The sequence below is a fragment of the Oncorhynchus masou genome, chromosome 24 (assembly GCF_036934945.1).
Source record: "Oncorhynchus masou masou isolate Uvic2021 chromosome 24, UVic_Omas_1.1, whole genome shotgun sequence".
NCBI classification, from domain to species: domain Eukaryota; kingdom Metazoa; phylum Chordata; class Actinopteri; order Salmoniformes; family Salmonidae; genus Oncorhynchus; species Oncorhynchus masou.
Window position 1 is genome coordinate 56563811 of NC_088235.1, and position 27349 is coordinate 56591159.

Genomic DNA, 27349 nt, shown 5'->3' on the forward strand with positions numbered 1-27349 from the left:
TTCTAATTAGCGAGCGATGATTCACTGATTGTACATGTACATTTTTGAAAATGAAACCAAATGAAAGTCCCTGATAAGCCTAGCAGGCAGGGTACAACTATTGGCGTGGACATTTTGCAGGGACATCTTCAGAGAGTGTGAGCAGGGTCCTATGGATCCCATTTCAATATCGACACCTGACATTCCATTAGACATTGTGGGGATAAGAGCCTCAGCAAAATAAGAGACTGGTGTTCAAGCGGTGTGTTGTCATGGAGGTCTAGAAGGTTCAGGTCTCCGAATGATCGGGCTCCCTGACCCAAGTGATTTCAGTATTAAAGAGGTGGTAGCAGGTGGCGGTGGCTTTTCTCAAACAGATTACAACCTCCCTCATATTTTTCATTCCCCTGGGTTCATTCTCTGGGTGGCCCTGGGTTTTGTGATGGAGCTAAGAGGCGGAGAGAGGAGGTTGAGTGCACCCTTCTGTGCCCTGGTAAATTATGGAGGCTGAATCCCAAATGACACGGCTGAGACTTCCCCGTTGCTCCTCCTCCTCCGGAAGACCTGCGCGGCAACTGTTAAACACGCATTATTAGAGTGGCAGCACGGTAGAACAAGCAGATGAGGTGTATGGTGTAATCAAATCCAATTTTATGTCACATGCTTCGTAGACAACAGGTGTAGACTAACAGTAAAATGCTTACTTAAGGTCCATTTCCAAAGCAGAGTTGACAGAGAATAACGCATATAAATAGAGTAAAAATAACAATGATAGATAGATAGATATATCTATATATATATATATAGGGAGTAGAAAACATGGCTACATATAGGGAAAATAACATGGTTATATATAGGGAGTAGAAAATAACATGGTTATATATAGGGAGTAGAAAATAACATGGCTATACAAAGGGAATACCAGTACTGAGTTGATGTGCAGGGGTACAAGGTAATTGAGGTAGCTATGTAGGTAGGGGTAAAGTGACTAGCAGCAGTGTATGTAGTGTGATATTGTGTGTGTGCATGTTGTGTGTGTTGGCGTATGTAGTGTGTGTGTGTATATATATTGGGGCGTCAGTGTAGGTATGTGTGAGTGTGTGGGTAGAGTCCAGTGTGTGTGCATAGTCAGCGCAAGAGAGTTAGTACAAAAAAGGTCAACGTGGGCAGCCGTGGTTGCCATTTTATGAGCTATTTATCAGTCTTGTTTAGAAGTCTTATGGCTTGGGGTAAACGCAGTTCAGGGTCCTGTTGCTTCCAGACTTGGTGCATTGGTACGGTTGTGCGGAAGCAGAGAGAACAGTTTGTGGCTTGGTGGCTGGATACATTTTCTGGGCCTTCCTCTGACACCGCCTGGTATACAGGTCCTGGATGATGTACTGGGCCGTATGTACTACCCTCTGTAGTGCCTTGAGGTCGGATGCCAAGCAGTTTGGAAACAAAGTGGTGATGCAGCCAGTCAAGACGCTCTCAATGGTGCAGCTGTAGACTTTTTGAGCATCTGATGGCCCATGCCAGCTCTTCAGCCTCCTGAGGGGGAAGAGGCGTTGTCATGACATCTTCACGACTGTGTTGGTGTGTTTGGGCCATGATAGATCCTTAGTGATATGGACACCAAAGAACTTGAAGCTCCCGACCCGCTCCACTACAGCCTCAATGTGAATGGGGGCGTGGCTCAGCCCTCCAATTCCTGTAGTCCAAGATCAGCTCCTTTGTCTCACTGTTGTCGAAGGAGAAGTTGCTGTCCTGGCACCACACTGCCAGGCCTCTGACCTTCTCCCTATAGGCTGTCTCATCGTTGTCAGGCCTACCACCATTGTGTCATCGGCCACACAGTCATGGGTGAACAGGGAGTACAGGAGGGGACTAAGCACGCACCTCAGAGGCCCTGTCAGGAAGTCCAGGATCCAGTTGCAGAGGGAGGTGTTCAGTTCCAGGGACCTTAGCTTAGTGATGAGCTCCAAGGGCACTATGGTGTTGAATGTTGAACTGCAGTCAATGAACAGCATTCTCACGTAGGTGTGGATTTGTTTGGCGGTATGCAAATTTGAGAGGGTCCAGGGTGTCTGGGACGATGGTGTTGATGTGAGCCATGACCAGCCTTTCAAAGAATGTCATGGCTACAGATGTGAGTATTACGGAGCGATAGCCATTTAGACAAGTAATCTTTATTGGGCACAGGAACTATGTGGTCTGGAAAAGGTGGAAAATGTCAGTGAAGACACTTGCCAGCTGGTCAGCGCATGCTCTGGTTATGCATCCTGGTAATCCATCTGTCCCTGCGGTCTTGTGAATGTTAACCTGTTTAAAGGTCTTATTAACAACGGCTACGGAGAGCCGGCGCAGTAGGATTTGATCTTAGTCCTATATCGATGCTTAGCCTGCTTGATGGGTTGTCGGAGAGCATAGCGCAGGGGTGTCAAACTCATTCTATGGAGGGGCTAGTGTCTTTGGGTTTTGTTTAAGACCTAGACAACCGGGTGAGGGAAGTACTTTACTAATCTGTGATCTTAATTCATCAATCAAATATAAGTGAGGAGAGAAAACCTGCAGACACTTGGCCCTCCGTGGAATGAGTTTGAGAAGTGGCATAGCAGGATTTCTTATAAGAGACTGGGTTAGTGTCCCGCTCCTTGAAAGAGGCAGATCTAGCCTTTACCTCAGTGTGGATGTTGCCTGTAATCCATGGCCTCTGGTAGGGATATGTATGTACGGTAACTGTGGGGGCAACGTCTTCGATGCATTTATTAATGAAGCAGGTGACTGATGTGGCAAACTCTTTTCTCAATGTCATTGGATGAATCCCAAAACATATTCGAGTCTGCTCTAGCAAAACAGTCCAGTAGCTTAGCATCTGCTTCACCAGAACACTTCCAAATTGAGTGGGTCACTGGTACTTCCTGTTTGAGGTTTTGCTTGTAAGCAGGAATCAGCAGGATAGCGTTATGGTCAGATTTGCCAAATGGAGGACGAGGGAGAGCTTTGTATGTGTCTCTGTATGTGCAGTAAAGGTGACCCCTCTAGTTGCACAGGTGAGACGTTGGTAGAAATGAGGTAAAACGGATTTCAGTGTTCCTGCATTAAAATCACCGGACACTAGGAACGCTGCCTCTGGATGAATATTATCTTGTTGGCTTATGGCCCTATAGAGCTTGGTTTGTTGTGGTAAATAGACAGCTACAAAAAATGGATGAAAACTCTCTTGGTAAATAGTATGGTCTACAGTTGATCATGAGGTATTCTAACTCAGGTGAGCAGAACCCCGAGACTTCCTTAATATTCTAAATCGTGCACCAGCTGTTGTTAACAAAGAGACATACATCCCCGCTCTTGAGTTTATGAGATGTTGCCGGTCTGTCCTGCAATGCATAGAAAAAACAGATAGATTTATATTAACCAGATCCTCGTCCAGCCACGACTCCTTGAATAATAGGATATTACTGTGCCATTATAGGCAAGCTCCTGGTGGCATATTGTGTCCAGCATGTTCAAATTCTAGGTTGCTTTACACGTACCGCCCCCTGACACCGATCTAAGATCCATTTAGCATTTCCTCCTAAATGGTTTAGGCTGTGATTTCAGGATAACTGATCCTAGATCTGTGCCCGTGGGCACTATCGTTACCTGTACATCCTTGAATTTGTCCCTCTGCAAACTCTCCAACGCCGGTGCAGACAGCAATGAAGTGCTCCCAGGTCTGCCAGTGTTCGTAGTTACACTTCAGAGCATCCTGCAGGTTGTGGAACGCCTTGGTCCTGACAGACAGTGGGACAGACAGGGCCTGGAATTAGTGGTGTCAAGTGAAGAGTTTTTACATGGCTGGTGCTCATGATATTTTTCAGGAGCAGCTTACAAAGTCTTATGGAATTAATATTAAGTTGAGATGCACACAGACTTTGGCGTAAATCATGCATTACTGTCAATGGGATATTTGTACCAATTTGAGTTACTCAAAGGGATAGTGCAAGATTCTGGCAAACAAGCCCTTTCTCTACTTACCCAGAGTCAGATGAGCTCATGGATACCATTATGTTTATGTACAGTTTGAAGGAAGTTGAAGGTAGTTTCATGAGCCAATGCTAACCAGCGTTAGCGCAATGACTGGAAGTCTACCGGTAAGCTAGTTAGCACTGGCTCACAAAACTACCTTCAATATAATTATCAAAATCTCGCACTATTCCTTTAAGTTTGGATTCGATCCTACCCGTCATTTCTACAGTTCAGTAATTAGTCACGATTTCAGATGAGGTGCCAGTATCTCTGTAACTTCAGCAGATGTCCAGAGGTGGAGCATAGCCAAGCATGACTGACATGGCTGCCTGCCCTCTGTGTCTGACACCTCAGTGAGACGCAGGCTACATAGTTAGCGCCGGGCTGTCACAACCGCCCTGATTCTCTCCTTCTGATCCACCTGCACTCACACATACACACCACAGGCTCCAGCCTCTTCAACAGAGAAGGCTTCAACTGAATTAGCCCAAGCGCTAACCAGCTAGAAGTCTCCACACTTTTTAATTTCAGGCCTGAAAGCACAGACCTGATTTGAACAGGGGCTGAGGGGGGAAAGTTTCCCAAGAAAGAAACAGTGGCGAGTCCTGCTTCCCAAACAGAGAGTCCTGCCAGCAAGAGCTTGTGGTTTTCAGGGGAAATAAGCGAACCTGCACATCTTGCAGGGGTGAGAATGTTCTAATTGACTTAAGCCTAACAAATCTGTCTGATGCCCTCGTCAGGGTCAGCAGGGGTGTACCTAGGTCCTGTGGTAAAATCAGGAGGGTGCTACGATGTTATCTTTCCCATTACTACTGCCCGGTGAGTTTCGGGAAGTAATTGAAAAGCATTGAAGTCAGTTACGAGACCAAACTAATGACCAGAGAAGTTGGAGTGGGGTGAGAAAAAAAACAACCTTGTAAACATCAATCTGTTTCACTAGTGTGTAAATCAGTGCTATCTGTGGGGTTATGCAGGCTGGCGATGTTCTGTTTGATAAGTGTTGTAATGTCCTTCCACAGACAACATCTCATCTCAACCCCCACTCTTTGATACCCCTCTCCAGCCAAAAATCAATACGGTCAGGTTGAATGGAGGCCTGCTGGCTGACAGTGCGATTCCCTCTCGCTGTCTCTGTGAGAGTGACATGTCTTTGATCAGTACGGGTAGCGGCCTGGGAAACTCAGGGATATCAGGGCTGATCACATCAATGTTTGAGTCCTCTGTCTTTGTTCTAGCCTTGTGTCAACCGGCACCAGGGGGGTGGATGGATGGGCGGGTGAGTGAGTGACCAAGTGAGTGAGTATCAGTGAGAGCCACCAAGACCAGTTGGCTCAATAATATAATTCCTCACCCTAAAGCGAACCTCCAGTCCAGTCAATTGTTTGTGAGCTGGGGAGAGGAGGCTCTCAACTAGACTGAGGGACCCTAAATTCAAAACCAGGAGACATTCGAACATTGAGTCAGTCACTCGTTGATGGTACGTATGACTGAATTCTACATCTTCCAGAGTCCTAATTCTGTTCAATCTTTGACAGGTTAATGGCCCAGGGGGTGCGACTGTACAGTACTCACTTCTGTCTCAGGCGGATGTAGGCCGTGGAGAGGTTGTTCCACGCCTCTGCGTTTTAAAGGAGGAAAAAGAGAGGGAGGGAGAAAAACAGTTTACACACAAGTAAGCACAGGGTTGTTTAGATACCGTGGCAGAAGACTAACTCCCTCAGAGCAGAAATCGGTTCTGCCGAGTGCTCTAGGAGTACATTCCCTCCCGATGCATTGGGCACACAGGTGCCGTATGGGTCATTAAGTTGGATTGGAAAGACTGCTGGAGGACAAGAGTGTTATAACTGGGGCTACGGTAAGGGCGTGTTCTCAGTTTGTCTGAGAGTGTTTGTGTGTGGGAATGTGTGCGCATTTGTGAGAGTAATGGAAAAAGAGAGTGGGGGAGGGGGTAGAGGGAGTGACAAAATGAGAGAGGAATGGTATTTTAATGGTCCCACTGCGCATTAATGTGATCGACTCGGTCTTCCTATACAGTGCCATCAGAAAGTATTCACACCCCTTCACTTCTTCCACCTTTTGTTGTATTACAGCCTGAATTTAAAACGGATTAAATTGAGATTTTTTTTTATTATCAATGGCCTACACACAATACCCCATAATGTCAAAGTGGAATTATATTTTTTTCCGAAATGTTTACAAATGAATAAAAAATGAAAAGCTGAAACATCTTGAGTCAATAAGTATTCAACCTGTTTGTTATGGCAAGTCTAAATAAGTTCAGGAGGAAAAATATGATTAACAAGTCACATAATAAGTTGCATGGACTCACTCGGTGTGCAATTATAGTGTTTAACATGTTTTTTTAACGATGACACCATCTCTGTACCCCATACATACAATTAACTGTAAAGTCAACCAGTCAAGAATTTCAAACACAGATTCAACGACAAAGACCAGGGAGATTTTACAATGCTTCACAAAGGGCACCTATTGGTAGTTGGTAAAAAAACACAAAAAAACAGACATGGAACATCCATTTGAGCATTATCAAGTTGTTAATTACACGTTAGATGGTGTATTAATACACCCAGTAACTACAAGGATACAGGCGTCCTTCCTAACTCAGTTGCCGGAGAGGAAGGAAACCGCTCAAGGATTTCACCATGAGGCCAATAGTGACTTTAAAACAGTTACAGAGTTTAATGGCTGTGATGGGACAAAACTAAGGATGGATCAACAACATTGTAGTTACTCCACAATACTAACCTAATTGACAGAGGGAAAAGAAGGATTGATACACAGAATAAAAATATTCCAAAACATGCATCCAGTTTGCAACAAGGCACTAAAGTAATACTGCAAAAACTGTGGTAAAGCAAGTAACTTTTTGTCCTGAATACAAAGTGTTATGTTTGGGGCAAATCCAATACAACATATTACTGAGTACCACTCTCCATATTTTCAAGCATAGTGGGAAGTTTTTCAGGATGAAAAAGAAACGGAATGGAGCTAAGCAAAGGCAAAATGCTAGAGGAAAACCTGGTTCAGTCTGCTTTCCACCAGATACTGGGAGAATAATAATTCATCTTTCAGCAGGAAAATGACCTAAAACACAAGGTCAAATCTACATAGGAATTGTTTACCAAGACAGTGAATGTTCCTGAAAGGCCGAGTTAACGTTTTGACTTAAATCTACCTGACAATCTATGGCAAGACCTGAAATGGCTGTCTAGCAATGATCAACAACTGATTTGACAGAGCTTGAAGAATTAAAAAAATAATAAATGGGCAAATGTTGTAGACTCCAGGTGTGGAAAGCTCTTAGAGTCTTACCCAGAAAGACTCACAGCTGTAATCGCTGCCAAAGGGGCTCCGACAAAGTGTTGAGTCATTGGTGTGAATACATATGCAAATGAGATATTTCTGCAGTTCATTTGCCAACATTTCTAAAAACATGTTTTCACTGTCATTATGGGGCAGTGTGTGTGGAGGAAAAAATATATTTAATCCATTTTTAATTCAGGCTGTAACAACAAAATGTGGAATGTCAAGGGGTATGAATACTTTCTGAAGGCACTGTATGTGGTGATGTAAGGCCTGACATTGGGAGGAAGGCGTTGTAGTAATATAGTATGTACTTACATTTGGCTCCAGTCCCACACACACGTCTGTAAGGCCCTGGCAGCTCCCTCATAGCCCTCCAGGGCAAAGTAGGCACAGCCCAGGGTGAACCACCAAGCTGTAGAAACAAGACAAACACAGTGAGCAGTGTTTAGGAATCATAAACTGTTACTGTAACTCTCCCCCTTGATCCACTGTAAAAACGTGCTGAGCCTACCACACGCCATGTTGGCTCATGTTGCGTCCCTCCTGTGCATGTATGTTTGCTTTGGAGGAAAGCCCACCTGTCACGGGGGGAGTGGCAGGTCCCGCTCTGCAACTGACGGGCAGGACCCATCTATGCAAATCAGCTGTGGTGTCAGTCCCTCGGACTCTTTCCCTCTTCCCCGTCTATTTTCCTTTCTGTTCCTCTCGCTCTCTCACCCTCGTTTCCCCCCCAGCTCTGATATCTGAGCCACACTCGAGTGTCTTTCCCCTCTCACCACAAAATCTTATTGCTCATATCAAAGGAAGTTGGGAGACTGGCATGTACAGTATATTCCCCTATATTCTGTTTATCTTCATTCTCCAAAGAATGGCCAGAGTGATCGTTTACAAGGGCTCTCATATCTCCTTGGCAATACTTCAACAACTCCTTGAAAAATGGAGGGGGGAATGTCATTATGGCAAAACAAACTAAATTAAAACATCCTATTGCTGTCTGACCTGCTGAATTAAATATGGACAAAGGGCAGAAGAGTGAAGGAAAACAGGAAATTATTTCCCTTTCCTCTGTTCCGCTATGGCCTGGGTGAAACTGACTCCTGATTTCTTCTCTTTACGGTGCCAACCTACTCTCTAAAGTGCTATTGAATGATTGATTGAATCCATCGATTCGTTAAAAAATTTGGAAATATCACTTGTAGGGAGGTTACCAGCAGGTCAGGTAGTTGAGTTCCACCCTATGAGTAGTCCTGACATGACAAGAATCCACTTCAGAGACTCAAATAATTGTTCAAATATCCTACCCAAAGCTAGCCATATAGTTTACCTGCATGGTGGTGATGCGGAGTGACTTCTTGAAGCACTCCACACACTGCTGGAAGTCCTTGGCCCAGAGGTACAGCAGGGCCTTGGAGCGCATGGCGCATACGCTGCGATGGTTCGACAGCTCCCAGACCTGGTTGTAGTATTGGTGCTCCAGCAGCACGTCCCCCAGCAAGCATTACAGACTGGGGGACTCCTTCTCCAGCTCCCTACGCAGGATCTCCTCTGCCTGGGAGAAAGGGAGGGAGTGAAACAGAAGGAAGAGGGAGGAGAGAGAGAGGCAGGGAGAGAGGGGTAAAGATCTTTGCTCCTTAAGACCCTCAGAGCCAGCACACTGAACACTCTCTGCTAACAATGATCAGGCTTTGATTTGGTCTGGGAATACCGCAATACACTCATTGGTTAACCTCTTGAGTGTAAGGGGCAGTATTTTGATGTTTGGATGAAAAACTTACTCAAATGAAACTGCCTATTTCTCAGGCCCAGAATATGCATATAATTGTCAGATTAGGATAGAAAACACTTTAAAGTTTCCAAAACTGTCAAAATATTGTCTGTGAGTATAGCAGAACTGATATTGCAGGCGAAAACCTGAGGAAAATCCAAAGAAGAAGTGCCTTCTATTTTGAAAGCTCCCTGTTCCATTGCATGCCTTCCCTCCATTTAAAGGGATATCAACCAGATTCCTTTTCCTATGGCTTCCACGTGGCCTGAACAGTCTTTATACATAGTTTCAGGCTTTTATTCTGAAAAATGAGCGAGAAAGATCACATTGTGTCAGTGCATAGCTGGGTGCCAGCAGCGTTTTGCATGCGCCAACAGAGTGGAGCAGACATTTTCTCTCTCTCCCCTATTGAAAAAGCTACGGTCCGGTTGAAATATTATCAATTATTTATTGTAAAAACAACCTGAGGATTGATTATAAAAAAACGTTTGACATGTTTCTACGAACTTTACGGATACTATTTGGACTTTTCGTCTGCCCCGGCGTGACCGCTCAAGCCTCTGAACATAACGCGCCAACCAATTGGATGTATTTTGGATATAAAAATAATCTTTATGGAACAAAAGAAACATTTATTTTGTAACTGGGAGTCTCGTGAGTGCAAACATCCGAAGATCATCAAAGGTAAGCGATTAATTTTTATTGCTTTTCTGACTTTCGTGACCAATCTTCTTTGCTGCTAGCTGTTTGTAATGTTTGTCTGGTGAGAGAGATGTCCTTACATAAACGCTTGGTTTGCTTTCGCCGAAAAGCTTTTTTGAAATCTGATACGCCAGGTGGATTAACAACAAGCTAAGCTGTGTTTTGCTATATTGCACTTGTGATTTCACGAAAATAAAATATTTTCAGTAATTTAATTTGAATTTGGAGCTCTGCAATTCAGCGATGGGTGCGCCAAGAAGTTAAAAGAAGCTCAATCAAGATGTTGAAACAAGCCAACAGACACTGAACCTCTCAAAAGAGCTGATTTGAGTACTGTACTCCCTGATTTGGAGAGTGTAGAATAACAATCAGGTTTCACTTCCTTTCACTTTGAGAAGTGCCTCTGTTCATGTCGAAGCGTCCCAATCTACCCACAGCTCAGGGTGAGTGCTTTTGGGCGCAAGGGACTCTGGGTTTTCATTGCATTCCTTTACCTCATGGAGTAACCGTAGCCCTCTCTTCCACACCACTCATCAGACCACAAAACCCTGAACTAACCTCCAACAAATGGAATTACAATGCAAAAACAATATGGCTGGCAAAGTGGACTATTTGTTTGGACGAAAAGTGTTTTTGGTATAAGCTTGAATAGTAGATGGACATGGACCTCTGCAAATCACAGACTGGGTTGACAAAAGGGGATTAACACCACAGAAAAGTAAGGTGAGTCCAGCAACTCTACCGATGACAGAAAATTGCTGTAGACTATTATCTATTGGTCAATCTATTGCACATATTTGTATTTTCGCTGATCCCACTATACTATATAGTACAACAAGGGAAAACGTATCTTCGAAGACATGCTCATTTATATTAGAAAGAAAGCATTTTTCCCCCCTCTACTGAGGGAGCAAGCCAACAATTTACAGCCCAATTTAAAAATGAAAATTTATTAGATTTCCCTTCAAATATCAATATCGTCCTTAGGGGCCATCACATCAGCACACTAGTGCTGCTGGTCAAAAAGAAGTGGGCATCCATGGCCTTTTCCAGACCACACCCCCTCTGCTGGCAGAAGAGCCTGATCCCTTTAACAAATATTTTTAACAGTTTCAGTCATCGGTACTGCAGTGAATCCTATAGTTACCGCCATTCAGTTATATGGAGGGGTGCTGCACACCCAGGAAAGAGGGAAAACGTCGGACTGTTTCCCAGAAAGGCAGGCAAGATTTTATTACCATGATAAAAATCATATTAGGAAGGTTATATTCACAACATCAATTGGGCACTCCTACAGCCAACTGCTGGTTAAGAATTAGGCTAATTGATTAGAAAGCGCTCTTATGACCACGCACACTTGACACGCTCTCACCAGGAAATAAGACAGACAGACTATGTGCATTTCACTGGAGAATGACTTTCAGTAGAAGCATTTCAGTCGATTTTCTGGGGAAAATGAAAAAAAAGGGTGATTGTGAATTGGATTTTAATAAACTTGGAGAATGGCCCACCAGTTAGAACCCCCAGCATGCTCCTCCATAAGAGAGAGAGAGAGCGAGGAGAGGTAGAGGGAGAGAAAAGGAGGGATTCAGTACTCCTCCAAGTACAGACACCCTTATTGTGCTTCGAAAACCACATAAGGAGTTCTCTGAACTCACTGACCCTTGCTTAAGGGTAGAGTGGAAGCACCCTTTGGCTCTATCTGTCGCTTTTATAAATGGGGCCTGTCTTACTATGGGGGCCATGACACATTTTGTTAAGGGGAGAGTAATTTTCCATGGTGCGGTAGCACATCGAAGGGAATCCAATCAGGCTTGGAATATTTCTAGAAATTGAACAACATTCATGAGTTCTGTACGCGAACATATACTCTCTAAATGGGTTCTCTGTCTGAACGGCATGTCCCGGGATATTCATATGTGATTTACTGTCCCATTTGTGAAACAGAGGTGCTTTAAACATTTGTCAATACCATACATTTATTTCAAATGTGGCTATTTTGGCCTGGGTTATACCATATACGTGTTGTTCAATGTTTCTTCTTATTTATTTCCATGTAAGGTTTACACAGATGGCTCATCCATAAGGCTCTTGTAATACAACAATTACATTCTAAACTCAAGAGCTACCATACGAATTCAACAGAAATCGACTTAATGCAGGTCTCCCTCTCTCCTATTTCCTCTGTTTCTCTATTTTAGTTACATTCTTTTTTTTTCTCAGGGTGCGGCCAGGTCAGGCTCAATCACATTCAGCATGCATTCAGACACACCGAGAGCAGGAACAGCACGTTTCGTACAAAGAGACTACCGGCTGAAATCCACTCAAGTCTTCTCCAGACAAATGGATTGTCTAGCCTTTTTTATCATGTTACATGGAGTACTGACCGGGGCCAAAGTGCATGGTTTTAGTGTGGAGGACTTATTATATTGACCAGAATGCACGTCTGTAATCAGATTGGAAGACAAAACCAGCTGTAATTCACTAACGGAGCACAATGGCCTGCAGGACTCGCATTCAGGGTTGGGACTGTGAGCAGCGGCTAAGTACGGGTCAGCTGGAGGGAGCACTGGTATGTGTGTGTGCTGGCATGCATGCGTGTGTGTAGAATACTCATTTCTGCTCAATCTGTCCAAGCCAAGCCCTGTTGATCCAGAGAGATTGATGTGGTGATATTAGCTATTACAGAGAATTTATGAAAAAGAACCCTGTGAATCATGCTGAGAGGTCACTTAAACAGGTCGATCACTAAAAGGACAAGGGGAAAGAAAATACTTCAGCGAGAATCTTACTGACAATTAACCAGATGTCCATTGCGTAACGGTTCAGGAGAACATCCTCAGAGCATTTGTGACAAATCTGGCACTGGTTTCATCAATGACTTTCAGAACCACATTTCATAACCACAGCAAGATGGGGGACAGTGTTACAGGATTCTCTTCTTGGCCTGGTGTTAGAGGTTGATCGATTAATCCGCATAGCCGATTAATTAGGGCCGGTTTCAAGTTTTCATAACAATAGGTCATCTGCATTTCTGGATGTCGATTATAGCCGATTACATTGCAATCCACGAGGAGACTGCGTGGCAGGCTGACCATCTGTTACGCGAGTGCAGCAAGGAGCCAAGGTAAGATGCTAGCTAGCATTAAACTTAACTTGCAAAAAACAATCAATCCGAACATAATCACTAGTTAACTACACATGGTTGATGATATTACTAGTTTAAGTAGTTTGTCCAGCGTTGCATATAATCAATGCGGTGCCTGTTAACTTATCATCGAATCACAGCCTACTTTGCCAAATGGGTAATGATTTAACAAAAGCACATTCGCGAAAAAAAGCACAATCGTTGCACCAATGTACTTAACCATAAACATCAATGCCTTTCTTAAAATCAATACACACTACATATTTTTTTTTAACTGCATATGAACATTACAGGCCTCTCATCTTTTTAAGTGGGAGAACTTGCACAATTGGTGGCTGACTAAATACGTTTTTGCCCCACTGTTTATATTTTGTTGGTCCTCCAATAAATCAGTATCGGCGTTGAAAAATCCTAATAGTTCGACCTTTACCTGGTGTGGCACGCCACCATTCTGCTAGGACGTGACAGAACATCGTCTGACAGGTGCAAGAGAGGAGGTTGCCTAACCTCTGACTCTTTATTCTTGCTCTGCTTCATTACCTCAGTCAATTCTGACCGAGAGCCCTTGCAAGTTGGGCAAGAAAAAAAAACAACAACAAAAAACACCTGTGTAAACATTGAGACTTTTCCAGCAAAAAAGAAAAGAAAATGAAAACGATCCGCTATCAAAAAGGAGGACCAACAAAAACAAACAGCTGCCATATGTCCACATCTTTGATTCTTTACTATCTGCCTCTGTGGAAAACAGTCTAAAACCAATGCCATTGGTTCTGCCGGCTACCCTTGTGACCTGTATTTCCACAGCCTGTTGTTTCACCATCAAGAGATAAAAGAGAACGTTCAAATCAGCGCCACCAAGAGGACACTGACTGAAGGATAGGGGGACTCAGAGAGTGATCCAACCCAAACATGCTATATTTCTGTCTATCTGGGAGTGTGTGAGTCCCAGGGGGGCCCTGGGGGCCAGACAGGTTAATAATAACGCCAGAGACACAGAGCCAGATCTCCCTGGGACTGATTCGTCTGACAGCTGGAATGCCCGAGAACACAAATGAGTGCATAAACAGGTGCGCACTAAAGACAGACAGATAGACGGGGGGGCGAGAGAAGGAGGGAGTAGGGAGCAGAGCGAGATAGTTAGGTAACAGGGTAGATGGAAAGAGCGGTGATATTCACTGTTCTTCCAGTGTGGGCAAGATGAGCTTCTCTCGAGTGTTTTGTGTGGTGATGGTGCCCACGTTTAGTACGAAGAATGTTGACTGTTGACTTGACTGTTGTGTAACGCAATGAGTATTAAATGCGCCTGAGAAGGGAAGTCACAGTTTTTCTGGTGGTTATAATGTCTGTGTTGTACCTTGCCATGTTGGCCCATCCTCTCCAGGCAGATGACAGCATCCTCCCACAGCTCCAGCTTCTCGTAGATTAGCAGGGCTGAGCTGGCGCAGCCCAGGTCTGTCAGCAGGTTGGCCAGCTGCTTCTGGAGATGGGAGATAGGAGAGCTGTTCAGACATGGGATAGCACAACTAGGTTTTGAAGGTCCAATGCTGCCATTTTTGCCTCAATATCAAATCATTTCTGGGTAACATTTAAGTACCTTCTTGTGATTGGTTTTAAATACAATTGGTTAAAAGGAAACAAAAATAGCTTCTTAGCAAAGAGCAATTTCTCAAGCAATAATTATGCTAGGACTGTCTGGGAGTGGTCTGAGTGGGGAGGTTAAAACTGAAAACTATCTGTTATTGGCAGAAAGGTTTGGAACTCTTTGGTTTGGAACTCTTTCTTATTGGTCTATTAACAAATTTCCCAACTGGTGATGTCACCAGACAGACCAAAACTCCATCCCACCAAAACAAGCTGAAATTTCAGCTCTTACACAAAAATGGCATCATCATCATTTTCACAATTTCACAGTATTACTCCAACCTCAGTGTGGAAATACAGTATATAAAACACTGCAAAATCATGTTTTTCAATGCACTGAACCTTTAAACAACCACACCAGTAGAAGGTGTGAGGTGAGGTGTATAACGGTGGTACAGGGTTGGGTCTGCACTGTGAACCCGAATGAATACATAAAGAATATATACACAAAAATGTAAGCACTAGGCATGTAGGCTATGGCTACACTGTGTTGTATGTAAATCTGAGTAAATCTAAGCTGAAAGAACATTGTAGGCTATTCCGTTAAAACAACAAGAGCCTATGCATACATAGTAATCAAAATTCAAATCTTAATTGCCGCATTTCAAACTATCCTTTTGGGGTGCAGCTGGAAAGTAGTTCTGTACGAAGGCGAATGCTGGGGTGGACAAACCATAATTGGAGGATCCTCAATCATCATTTTAAATCTCCAGTTCGGGAACTTTTTGGCTTCCCAGTGGAAGCAAACATTTTTGAACTTAGTAGGAAATGAACTAAATGTATTGAACTTATTAGAACATTCATAAATTTGCCCAATGCAAATAGTCAGGGTAGCCATTTGATTAGCTGGTCAGCAGTGTTATGGCTTGGGGTAGAAGACGTTAAGAAGCCTTTTGGACCTAGACTTGGCGCTCTGGTACCACTTGCCGTGCGGTAGCAGAGAGAACAGTCAATGACTATGGTGGCCGGAGACTTTGGAAATTTGTAGGCCCTTCCTCTGACACCGCCTGGTATAGAGGTCCTGGATGGCAGGAAGCTCGGTCCCAGTGATGTACTGGGCCTTACGCATTACCCTCTAACGCCTTGCGGTCGGAGGCCGAGCAGTTGCCATACCAGGTGGTGATGCAACCAGTTGGGTGCTCTTGATGGTGCATCTGTAGAACTGGATCTGAGGACCCATGCCAAATCTATTCAGTCTCCTGAGGGGGAAAGGTGTTGTCATGCCCCCTTCACAACTGTCTTGGTGTGTTTGTGCCATGATAGTTTGTTGGTGATGTGGACACCAAGAATCTTGAATCTCTCAACCTGCTCCACTACAGCCCCATCGATGAAAATGGGGGCGTGCTCGGCCCTCCTTTTCCTGTCGTATAGGCCTACCGCTGGCCAATCCGATAGCTCAGATCACTATGTCTGAATGGTTTCCTCGAGCCTTAGACTAAAAAGAAACATTGAATGCACAGCAAAGCTGATACTGTGAGATTTCAAAACTTAAAACCATGACCAGAGACTCAACGAATAAAGCAAAGAGCTGCTGTTTTTACGAGTGAGTTCATGATTGAGTTGTTATTCAGCAGTGTCAACAGTTTGTTCAACACTTTTATGAGCCATAAAATGTGTGTTTTTCCTACTTCAACTACAGTTGCAATGAATGAGAATAGCAAAGTGTTTCGATAAGCTTGCGTTGTTGTTATGAGCGGTGTGTGTTTTTTCATAGAGGAATATTTCACTTTCTCTGGTAATAAGAGTAACATGAATTCGTGCATGCAGCATCAGTCCAGTAAAAATAATCATATAATTATTATGCTCACAAGTAATAGAATAAATGATCCTTTACCGGTGCGATCATATACTTTATATATTTTCAAAATGGTCTGAGAAGAACATTGGCAGGGCAATTCAAGCATAGCCAATATGCAGTGATAATGTATTGGGCCTATAACCTATTGAACAAAACTTATTGCTACAAAACTGTTTTTCAATTGGTTAATGATGCATATGCTTATGTTTTTTAAGTAATATAAAAAATAAAAATAAATGAACGGTAAAGCTCTGCTTGCATATTGACTCAAAGTGAGAAAGTGTTGGTGTAGTGTAGATGAAGGGGAGGACATAGGTTATCCCCTGAATATAGCCTTGTTATTTTATTGTGTTACTTTTTAAAAACTTTTTTTTAAACTTGAACTTTTTTAAAACTCTTTCTTGAATTGCATTGTTGGTTGATTAAGTAAGAATTTCATTGTTGTTGGTTAAGTAAGAATTTCACGGTAAGGTTTACACCTGTTGTATTCGGCGCATGTGACAAATAAAGTTTGATTTGATTTGTGTCAAGAACTGCAATGCTGCTGGGTTTTTCCCCGCTCAACAGTTTCCCGTGTGTATTAAGAATGGTCCACCAGCCAAAGGACATACAGCCAACTTGCCACAACTGTGGGAAGCACTTGAGTCAACATGGGCCAGCATCCCTGTGGAATGCTTTTAACATCTTGTAGAGTCCATGCCCCAACAAATTGAGCCTGTTCTGGGCAGGGGGGTGTTCGTAATGTTCGGTATACTCAGGGTATATATACACAGTATATGTTTTTTGTTTTATCATACATTTTCATCGATCAGCCCACATCAATAAAATATGGTCCGGCTCTTCTGGTATTTTCCAGAATTGCCAGATGGCCAATCTGCCCATGGCATCATACCCTTGCTTGTTCTGAACAGAATGAGGCTGTGGATCTATTGTGAAGAACATTTGCCGCGGCACACACACCTGAATGCACTCATGACTCCTGTCTATGAGCACCAAAATGACGATCTGTTATAGAACAGGCTTTCAAATGATGCCCACCAGACACAGACTGTGATTTACAATGGGCTGTTTTTGGATAGCGAAAAAAAAACAGTGTTTGTGTGAGGGCGGGGATGCAGGGTTATGTTCCAACTAAAATTACAAGTGTGCTTGATCTAGTTCCTCGACAGCACAGCTAGACGTTCATTTTTTTGTCTTATGTTACACCTACAGTACATTTTCCAGAAATATTCTTATCGTGTTACTGAATGTATCCAGAATATTTTCAGATTTCATTATCAATAAATGCAGCGAATAGTACAGTAAATGTAAAATTCACAAAAGCAATAGTGTAATGTTTGGATTCAGTCTTGTGAATTGTTGTGTCCTCACCCTAGGTCTAATAATTTCCCCATAATCTCAAAACTATTCCCTTTCAATTGCCACCATGGTTATGCATTTTCATATTTATTTATGTAGGAAACATTTAAATGTAGCCCCATCCATATAGGCCAATTCCCGCGAGTGAAAGGGTTAAAGAGCATGGCCGAGACGTAACTAGGGCGGGTTTGTTTACCCGCGGCAGACAGCACTAAGGGTCAGCTGAGGTAATTAACGAGCCAAATCTGAATACTGCTGGGGGGTTGGGAAAGGAGGGAGACTGTTGTTATGAATTGGTACAAGTCTCTCCTTAAAAAGGATGATTAATTTACGTCAGAAGCTAGCAGATTCATTACTTACCAACAACAGCTGCAAATCCCAATAAAACTATATCACATTCTGAAATTCACTTTCCTTTCCTTATCTAACACTATCATGAACCTAGCAAAGATATTTTGTGTGTCAGAGTGCAGTATTTATTTAGTTTCTTGGAACAAACATTTGGTAGCAAGTACCAGGGGGGTTGCCTAGCAAAACGTGCCTCAGAGTGAGGCAACATCTGCATAGTGTAACAAATCCCCATGATTCAATGCCATGTTTGGACCGAACAGCTAGCACGACAGCAATTGTGTAAAATAAACTATGTTTAGCTAATAGGGAGATTTAACAAAATAACTACATTATGGCATTCACATCAAACTTACAGTGTTCACAACTAAAGAATCATTGTGAAAAGTCTGAAAAGACACTTATCCGAAATAATGATGGTGTACCATGCGCACATGCTAACAGAAAGGACAGAGGTGGGTAGCTGGCCAAGTGTGCAATTGTAGCAAAGTATTTCCAAACTAAAAATCTGTTCTCTTAAAAGTTATGTTAATTTTCGTTATATTATCTATACAATAGGCTACCATACATTTTGACCCAATATGCATGACATATTACCTCTTAAGGAGATTTTCATTTTGATAGGGTTATTTTGCCTTAAAATCTTTAGGCCTGCCTTAAAAATGTAAATCTCTGCATCCCTGCCCAGCCAATAAATGTAAAATTCACAAAATCAATAGTGTAATGTTTGGATTCAGTCTTGTGTCAGCTGAACTATTGTTTCCTCATCTAATTGTCCCATAACCCTCAAAACTGTTCCCTTTCAATTGCTACCATGGTTATGCATATGTATTTTATAGGTCTTCTGTAAGAAACATTTGAATTTAGCCCTATCCATATAAGCAATTCCCACGAGAGTAAACAGTTAAAGAGCAAGGAGAGAGACGTAACTGGGGCGGGTTTGTTTACTCGCGGCGGACAGCGCTAAGGGCCAGCTGAGGTAATTAATCAACCAAATCTGAATACTGCTGGGGGATAGGGAGAGTAGGGATACCATTGTTCGGGCTGAACGGCTTGCGAGAGCTAAAATCATATTTTTTCCAACAATTTTAGCTAAGAGGGAAAAGTATCTAACAAAATAACTGCATTATAGCATTCACTTATCATAAACTATTTGCAGACATGTGGGTAGATTTGTGGACAAATTGTTTACTTACTCAACCTTATCAACTACTGTCATGACGTACCCTCTTTGGGTACAGCAAGCCCCATCCCCCTCCCTGCCTCCCCCTTTCCTCCTTCAACTAGGCTGCTGTGTTCAGAGAGGGGCCATAAATTCCTGAGGAAAAGACCCCGCCACATGGCCACACAATATAAGAGAGAGTGAGTCTCTATTTTCATAGAGAACAAGGGAGTTTCTTCCACCTCACAGAACTTAAGATCCGAACAAATTTCATGTTCCGGAGAAAGTATAAAAGATCGGTGAAGAATCCAGCTACGAACTGGTCCGTTTGTTACAACTTGGGGAAGCTTATGGGAGACTGTGTGGCCACATTACCATAATGCTGTTTATATAATAGCCTCAGATATGAGGTTTACATCTAATTGTTGTATAAGATGAATGAGTGAGTATGATACTGTTTACACAAATTTACAATGTGATTTTGGACCGTTTAATGAAGGAAATTCCAATTCCCTTTTGAGTTTAACTAAATCAGAGGACCGCCCCTGAGCCCAGTTAGGGTCAGGCATCCTGGGACAGCCCTTTTCTGCAATTCCGAAATACACCAAACTTTGAGAAATTATCACCAGACCATGTTTCTCTCAATCACGGGAGTACAGAGGTTGCAGACCAATTGCTGAATCTTTTAACCATACCACGTGTTTAAACTGTTAGACTATCGATACCGACAGAATAAGAACAAGTCTTTGATATTAATTACTAGTCTGCAGCTAGGAATTCGGTATCATTGAACACGAATGAACGACAATCGCCGAAACATAAATTCTATAACGAATGAAGGAATGTCACTCTGAACAATCCACTCTAACCACAACAGAGAGAGAGAGAGAGCGAGAGGGAGAGAGACGGACAATTCTACAAAAGAAACAAACTTTTCACCAGCAATCAAGACGACAGACTGAGCGTAAATATATATATTGATTGCAATTGTTCCCGAATGAGTGAGCGTTCATGTGAAAAGGATTAGCATTTCAATTGTTATAATTATCAACTCTGTAGTGACTTCTCAGCTGACCTATACTCCCCGTTGTGTCCACCAAGCCGCGATGCTGGTTTAGCCCACTAGGGCACATTGTCCTATCATTTCTTGTAATCATATTTACTTTCTTGTTTTGTTTATGCATTTCTGTGAATTACTTACTTAGTAATAAATAAATGATTTAAGACAATTTATGTATGGGTGAATCATAGTGAACACTGGGTTCGTGCAGATAACCAACAATTTGCGACGTTTGGAATGAGACTAATGTGAGGTAAAGTAAATCATTAATTTATCAGAACACTATGGATCAGATATGAAAATATCTGAAAGGTTATATTGGGAAATTAATAATCTGAATATTTTCCTTGGTGCCCCAACTTCCTAGTTAATTGCTGTTACATGATTAATCAGACTAATCGCGTAATACTAATTACAGAGAATCTTTGATAAAACTGAGTCTTCAATTTAATGATAGTAAAGACACGACACTACGCACACAGGCCAAAGTATGAGGGTGCCTAATTTGACTGGAGTGAGTTTCCAGAAGGCTGGAGCGTCGGCCTTTTCGCCCGCTCCGATTTAGCTCCCAGTAGCGCTTCACGAGCCCGGGGCATGGTAGATGTTTTAATCTACCTACCACAGTGGCTAGTGGACCAAAAAGTTAATTTTCCACCCTGACGATCACATCTCTCTATTATGCGTGGGAATACTTTGGAACAGATTTCCGAAATTAAAATCACTCAGAAGCTGATTTGCTGGTGTTTTTACATTATGTTCGACAATAAAACAAAATGTTTTTTTTTGCTCAGAAAACTTGGGAGATCAGATAAAATCACTGCGAACAGCAAACGAGAGTTGGGAAACCCTGACCTACAATATCGGATATCAGAATCTATCTCCCTGTCCCTCCTCTCCCAACACAGCTCCTCTGTGAGCAGGCATGGCCATAGTTACATGCCTATTGCTGAGGAGAAAATGCACAATCAAAGTCCCATGATTCTCTGCCTTGCTTGCACTTTCAATTCCCCCGGCGGAAATAAAAGGGTGCGTTCAATTCCAGCTTTATTGCTGTTTGCTGCTATTACATGGAGCCTGGGCGATGTATCCTCTTTTACACTCTCTCCCTCAATCTCCCTCTCCATATCTCTTACTCCCTCATCTGTTGGGCAGTCCCTGTCAATCTCCCTCTCCATATCTCTTCCTCCCTCATCTGTTGGGCAGTCCCTGTCAATCTCCCTCTCCATATCTCTTCCTCCCTCATCTGTTGGGCAGTCCCTGTCAATCTCCCTCTCCATATCTCTTCCTCCCTCATCTGTTGGGCAGTCCCTGTCAATCTCCCTCTCCATATCTCTTCCTCCCTCATCTGTTGGGCAGTCCCTCTCAATCTCCCTCTCCATATCTCTTCCTCCCTCATCTGTTGGGCAGTCCCTGTCAAATCTCCCTCTCCATATCTCTTCTTCCCTCATCTGTTGGGCAGTCCCTGTCAATCTCCCTCTCCATATCTCTTCCTCCCTCATCTGTTGGGCAGTCCCTGTCAATCTCCCTCTCCATATCTCTTCCTCCCTCATCTGTTGGGCAGTCCCTGTCAATCTCCCTCTCCATATCTCTTCCTCCCTCATCTGTTGGGCAGTCCCTGTCAAATCTCCCTCTCCATATCTCTTCCTCCCTCATCTGTTGGGCAGTCCCTGTCAATCTCCCTCTCCATATCTCTTCCTCCCTCATCTGTTGGGCAGTCCCTGTCAATCTCCCTCTCCATATCTCTTCCTCCCTCATCTGTTGGGCAGTCCCTGTCAATCTCCCTCTCCATATCTCTTCCTCCCTCATCTGTTGGGCAGTCCCTGTCAATCTCCCTCTCCATATCTCTTCCTCCCTCATCTGTTGGGCAGTCCCTGTCAATCTCCCTCTCCATATCTCTTCCTCCCTCATCTGTTGGGCAGTCCCTGTCAATCTCCCTCTCCATATCTCTTCCTCCCTCATCTGTTGGGCAGTCCCTGTCAATCTCCCTCTCCATATCTCTTCCTCCCTCATCTGTTGGGCAGTCCCTGTCTATCTCCCTCTCCATATCTCTTCCTCCCTCATCTGTTGGGCAGTCCCTGTCAATCTCCCTCTCCATATCTCTTCCTCCCTCATCTGTTGGGAAGTCCCTGTCAATCTCCCTCTCCATATCTCTTCCTCCCTCATCTGTTGGGCAGTCCCTGTCAATCTCCCTCTCCATATCTCTTCCTCCCTCATCTGTTGGGCAGTCCCTGTCAATCTCCCTCTCCCCCGCTTTATGTCTGTTTGTGGGTCTCCCACTCTGCCTAGGTAAACATTGTATTGACTGATTGCATTGAGGAGCATTGGCTTTAGACAACAGCAAATAGTTAATTAAAAGGGGAAACCTTTCCAACCAGCTGAACATGTAAGCAAATGTCACTGCTCAAAACGCCTTAGCTGCCAGACGCTGTCATTTCTAGTAAGAGGAAGAAGAACTGACTATGTACCAGGAATGGCACAGTCAACACAAAATAAGCATCCACGGTTGACAAATCATCTTTCTGAAAGCTACAAATATGGACTAACAAAAATACTCACTCACTCTTCATCTCCCAGAATATATACACAGAGAAAAACAGATGAGCGTTACTTGCATCACCATATATAAACTACCTGGTTGGTGAAGCTCCTACGCTGAGGAGCTGTCTGGTAGATGATGAAGGACATAGGTGTACTGTTTTAGTGGCCATCCTAGAGTGGAGGTGGCCATCAGGTGGCCTTTGGCTTGAAAGCAGCCTGCGCTGACACAGAGCTTGAGCCTGACAGATATATTGTCTTATTGTCCAGATTAGATCAGGGCTCTGACGCACTACCTACTCACATATGACCAGCGGTGATGGATGAGACTCCTCCGAGGACAAGGCGTTAGTGGACCTCGGGCAGGAGGTCAAGAGGACACAGTTACAACACCGGAGCAAGGCCCAGCATCCCTGTTCAAATGTGTAGGTGTTCAAAGACAGTCTCCCCCACCCCCAGCGGATGGATCCCATCCTTTTCTCCTGACTTAGGGATCACTCATATAAACCTGACACATATGTTTATTTTTAAATCATGGCCATGACTTACAATGGGTCAAGTCATAAGTCAAAGCTTTGATGAAAGACATTGCTGTGTGGTACCTCAGTTACAGTGAGTCGGCCCTCAACAGGAAGTTAACATTCACAGTGGAACAAAATCAGTTCAAAGTCAATCAGCATAAATCAGAAACCCAATCAGCGGTGACGGTCTAATGGGGGGGTGTTACCTGGACAGCCCACCTGGGAGGAGCCTGGCAGCAGTAGAAGAGTTTCAGACGCTGAGTCACAGGACAGCTCTTCTCCTCAAAGTAATCCACTATAGTCTGGAAGAGAGGAGAGACAACCAACATCAACTAGACAGTCATATCCAGGCAAAGTGCTAATAATAAATGAAAGGAATTTAAACTGCAAAGTTGGTAGAGCAAGTCAAGAGCAAATTGTAATGTACTAATTGATTGAGATGTGGGTGAAGCAGGTGTAAACAAGCATTGACAGAGTGGGCAACCCTGGTTTAGATCCTTCTTCTGTCTCAATCGCTGTTGTATTGACTGGTTTTACAATGGCAAGGGGACGTTAGGTACTCAATGAACACATGCTGAGGGCATCCAGGAAGACAAGGCATAAACAGTAAACATAATTCTCTCACAGCTGTGCCAAATGAGCCACAGCTGACTGCTATCCAATTGTTATCGTCTCATTAACTAGACTCCTCTGGCGAGTCAAGTCACTTTATCAGTGGGTCGTTATGCAGAGCAACAACTCACATTCTGCCTGCTATTGGATAGGAGATATTTTGTCTGTGTCTAAATTGGGTCTCGACTCACAGCTAATTATTTAACAACGATGAGATGGTTTCTTAATATCTGAATTCGAAGATCCTATACCATGGCACATAAACCTTAGTCCTGTTGTTATGGCTCGGTTGGGTGGTGTTATCAGTGGGACGTGGCCAGGGCCCAGTCTCCTGTAATGAGATTTGGATCCCGACTGCCCAGGATAAACTGTTTAATTATAAGAAGTGGATGGAGTTGGTCAGCTTGGATGTGATTGGTCTCCTTGTATAGGAAATTAAGAGGAAATTGTTTAAGAGTAATTACAGGAGATACAGTATTTTACTGCCTGGGATGAAGAAAATCCAGAGGTGAGTCATGGTGATTGCATTTTCTGGGGACACTGACGGACACAAATAAAAACACCAAAATCTAGACACAGAGACACCAACACAATCAGGAGGGCGGGGGATAAAAAGCACCCCTTCCTTTTTGATTTCTTAATAACTCTGAAAGAGAAATCCAATGCCCTGTCCAAGCGTTGACGTCCAACCGTCACGGCTTCCAATGAACGCTGATCTTGATTCCTCAAAGACCATCACTGCCCAAATGATTTTCATCAATGTTCATCTTTTGTCTCGGTCAGTTTAATGGGTGGTTGACAAAGTTGTCTTTACCAATAAGAGATGCATGTATCTGGTAACATCTAAACAAACCTAGTCTACAAATGAGTGGGCCCGGTCAACCGTTAAGAGTCCATCTTTCCATTTAAAACAAGTTTCTGACACTGCAGCCTGCAGAGTGGGAGCAGGCACACAGCAAGTGCAAGACGGAAGCTGTAAGAATTCAACAGAATGAGGAATTTAAAATGGGGCTGTGTGTCTATTTATGCCAAAACAAAGAGCCTTTGCACTTGTTTGAGAGCTTCCAGATCGATGTAAGTGCTCTCTTTTGCTACAGAGAAACGACGCACAAAACCAACGAGAGAAAATTACCATTATTCCTTGCTCTAACTTTGTTGGTGCTCTAATTTGATAATGCATGCAGCTGGGTTCTGTTCTTTATAAAACCTAAAAATAAATTCCTGAGGACTTTTGTTTCCCAATAAAAAGAATTAGATGTAAAATGTAAGATGAAAAAGGTAGCACACATCCAACGGACTTACACGGCTGTGCAACAAAAAAAAACCAAGGCTGTTATCATCATTGTCAAAAACCTGTACTACCTTTTTGGGGTATATCGGAGAAGTGTCGGTGTAAATCCTGTACCATGTCATCTGTTGGAGGATTGACAATCTTACAGCAATGCTCAGAAGAGGAATTCATGAAGGCAAAGCCGATTCAGCTGTCACAATTAAAGGATAGAGCTCTTTGCTTAAAAGGCTTTGATGCTCCAGGATGAAATACTTCCTCTGCACATTCAACCATCCGCCAAAATGGGATATGTCAAGCATCCACAGACCAATATCTGCATTATATATCTGTTCCAAAGATATTCCATATCTGTTCCAAAGCATTTCAGCAAAAGTGTGGACTGAACAATGTCTCATGTCAGAGGGCAGAAAGGCAGAGAATAAAACCTATGTTGACAGGTGTGAAAGAACTGATAACTAGTCTCACAACACAACCAGCAGTTGGAGGGAAATTCCAGCTACAGTTTGAAAGGAGAGTGAGGACGGTTCTTAGGGATGAACATCAACCTCATCTAGAAATTCAATTTCCAGTTGGCTTGGTGCAATCGGTTTCCCTTAATGGCAAGCAAGGTTTGTTTGAAAGCAGACTGCAGATGACTAATAACTAATTTTGTTTCAACCACGGCCAGTGGATAGCTTCAAAGCACAAACAGGGTTGGTATGTGGTGAGCTCCGGTAGACCAGAGACCCTACAGAAAGAGCCACAGGCTACTGAGGAGTGGTTCAGAGAAGATTGGTGAGTAAAAACATCCAGATTCACTGAACTGAGTTATTAGTTGCTCTGTGAACACAATTATAGCAGATGGTGGTTGTAATGGAAAGTATATTACATGAGTATACAGTAAGCCAGAAAATACTGATTTTATACAACTGCACAAGGACGGAAAACATCCCATCTGACAGGTTGCAGAAAAATTAAGTTTACACATTCAGAATAAGACCAGTGCGCCTCCCGAGTGGTTTAAGGCACTGCATCACAGTGCTAGCTGTGCCACTAGAGATCCTGGTTCGAGTCCAGGCTCTGTCGCAGCCGGCCGCGACCGGGAGACCCATGGGGCAGTGCACAATTGGCTTAGCATTGCCCGGGTTACGGGAGGGTTTGGTCAGCAGGGATGTCCTTGTCCCACCGCGCTCTAGCGACACCTGTGGCGGGCCGGGCGCGATGCACGCTGACACGGTCGCCAGGTGTTTCCTCCGACACATTGGTGTGGCTGGCTTCCGGGTTAAGCGGGCACTGTGTCAAGAAGCAGTGCGGCTTGGCTGGGTTGTGTTTCAGAGCACGCACGGCTCTCGACCGTCGCCTCTCCCGAGTTCATACGGGAGTTGCAGCGATGAGACAACACTGTAACTACCAATAAATTGGGTAAAAGTAAAATTAAAATAAACAAATTAATAACGCGTGAAAAGAATAAGACAAGTGTACTTTTAATACACTTGTTAAGTTGGAACAAGTTCTGTTAAACTAAATAATGACAATGGGATGTCCAGCTACATATGTCAAAGTACTCACCACTGGTGTTGGCTTACGACCTTTGTGAAAACAAATACCTAATTATGGAACAAAATAAAAAGTAAACAGACTGCATATTATACGTTTACTTATATGTTTACACCCCTACTGCCTTAATAAAATAAGAAATAGCTTGAGTGGACTAAGAACAGTAAAACCTGTCTGGTAAAAGACCCTGGGCTTTTCAATGTCTACAAGTCTCTGATAGGAGAGTAATAGACTGTCATTAATTAAGTTATTGGCTGTGATAGAATTAAGAAACAAGGAACCTCATACTGAAATAGCACATTTTCTTCCTGGATATACAGTCTACATTAAGAACGCTTGCCATTTCCATGACATAGACTGACCAGGTGAATCCAGGTGAAAGCTGTGATCCCTTATTGATGTCACCTGTTAAATCCACTTTAATCAGTGTAGATGAATGGGAGGAGACGGGTTAATGAAGGATTTTTAAGCCTCGAGACGACTTAGACATGGATTGGGTGTGTGTGCCATTTAGAGGGTGACTGGGCAAGACAAGATTGAAGTGCATTTGAACAGGGTATGGTAGTAGGTGACAG

At 43.3% G+C, this 27349-nt stretch overlaps 1 protein-coding gene across 4 annotated transcripts in view; it reads right to left on the reverse strand.

The window, feature by feature from the left end:
• LOC135512356 (tetratricopeptide repeat protein 27-like) overlaps positions 1-27349 on the reverse strand; it is a 67507-nt gene that overhangs the window by 26876 nt on the left and 13282 nt on the right. For 2 of the 4 annotated variants that reach the window (XM_064934315.1, XM_064934312.1), the window contains 6 exons: positions 23542-23637; positions 14266-14388; positions 8621-8845; positions 7612-7708; positions 5542-5587; positions 3610-3734 (listed from right to left, as the gene is read on the reverse strand). In XM_064934315.1, the coding sequence (XP_064790387.1) occupies positions 8795-8845; positions 14266-14388; positions 23542-23637 (270 nt within the window). In that variant the 3' untranslated portion in view covers positions 3610-3734; positions 5542-5587; positions 7612-7708; positions 8621-8794. Of the gene's footprint in view, positions 1-3603; positions 3735-5541; positions 5588-7611; positions 7709-7874; positions 7962-8620; positions 8846-14265; positions 14389-23541; positions 23638-27349 lie in introns of those variants that run through there. The other 2 variants (XM_064934313.1, XM_064934314.1) reach the window with 2 other exon arrangements.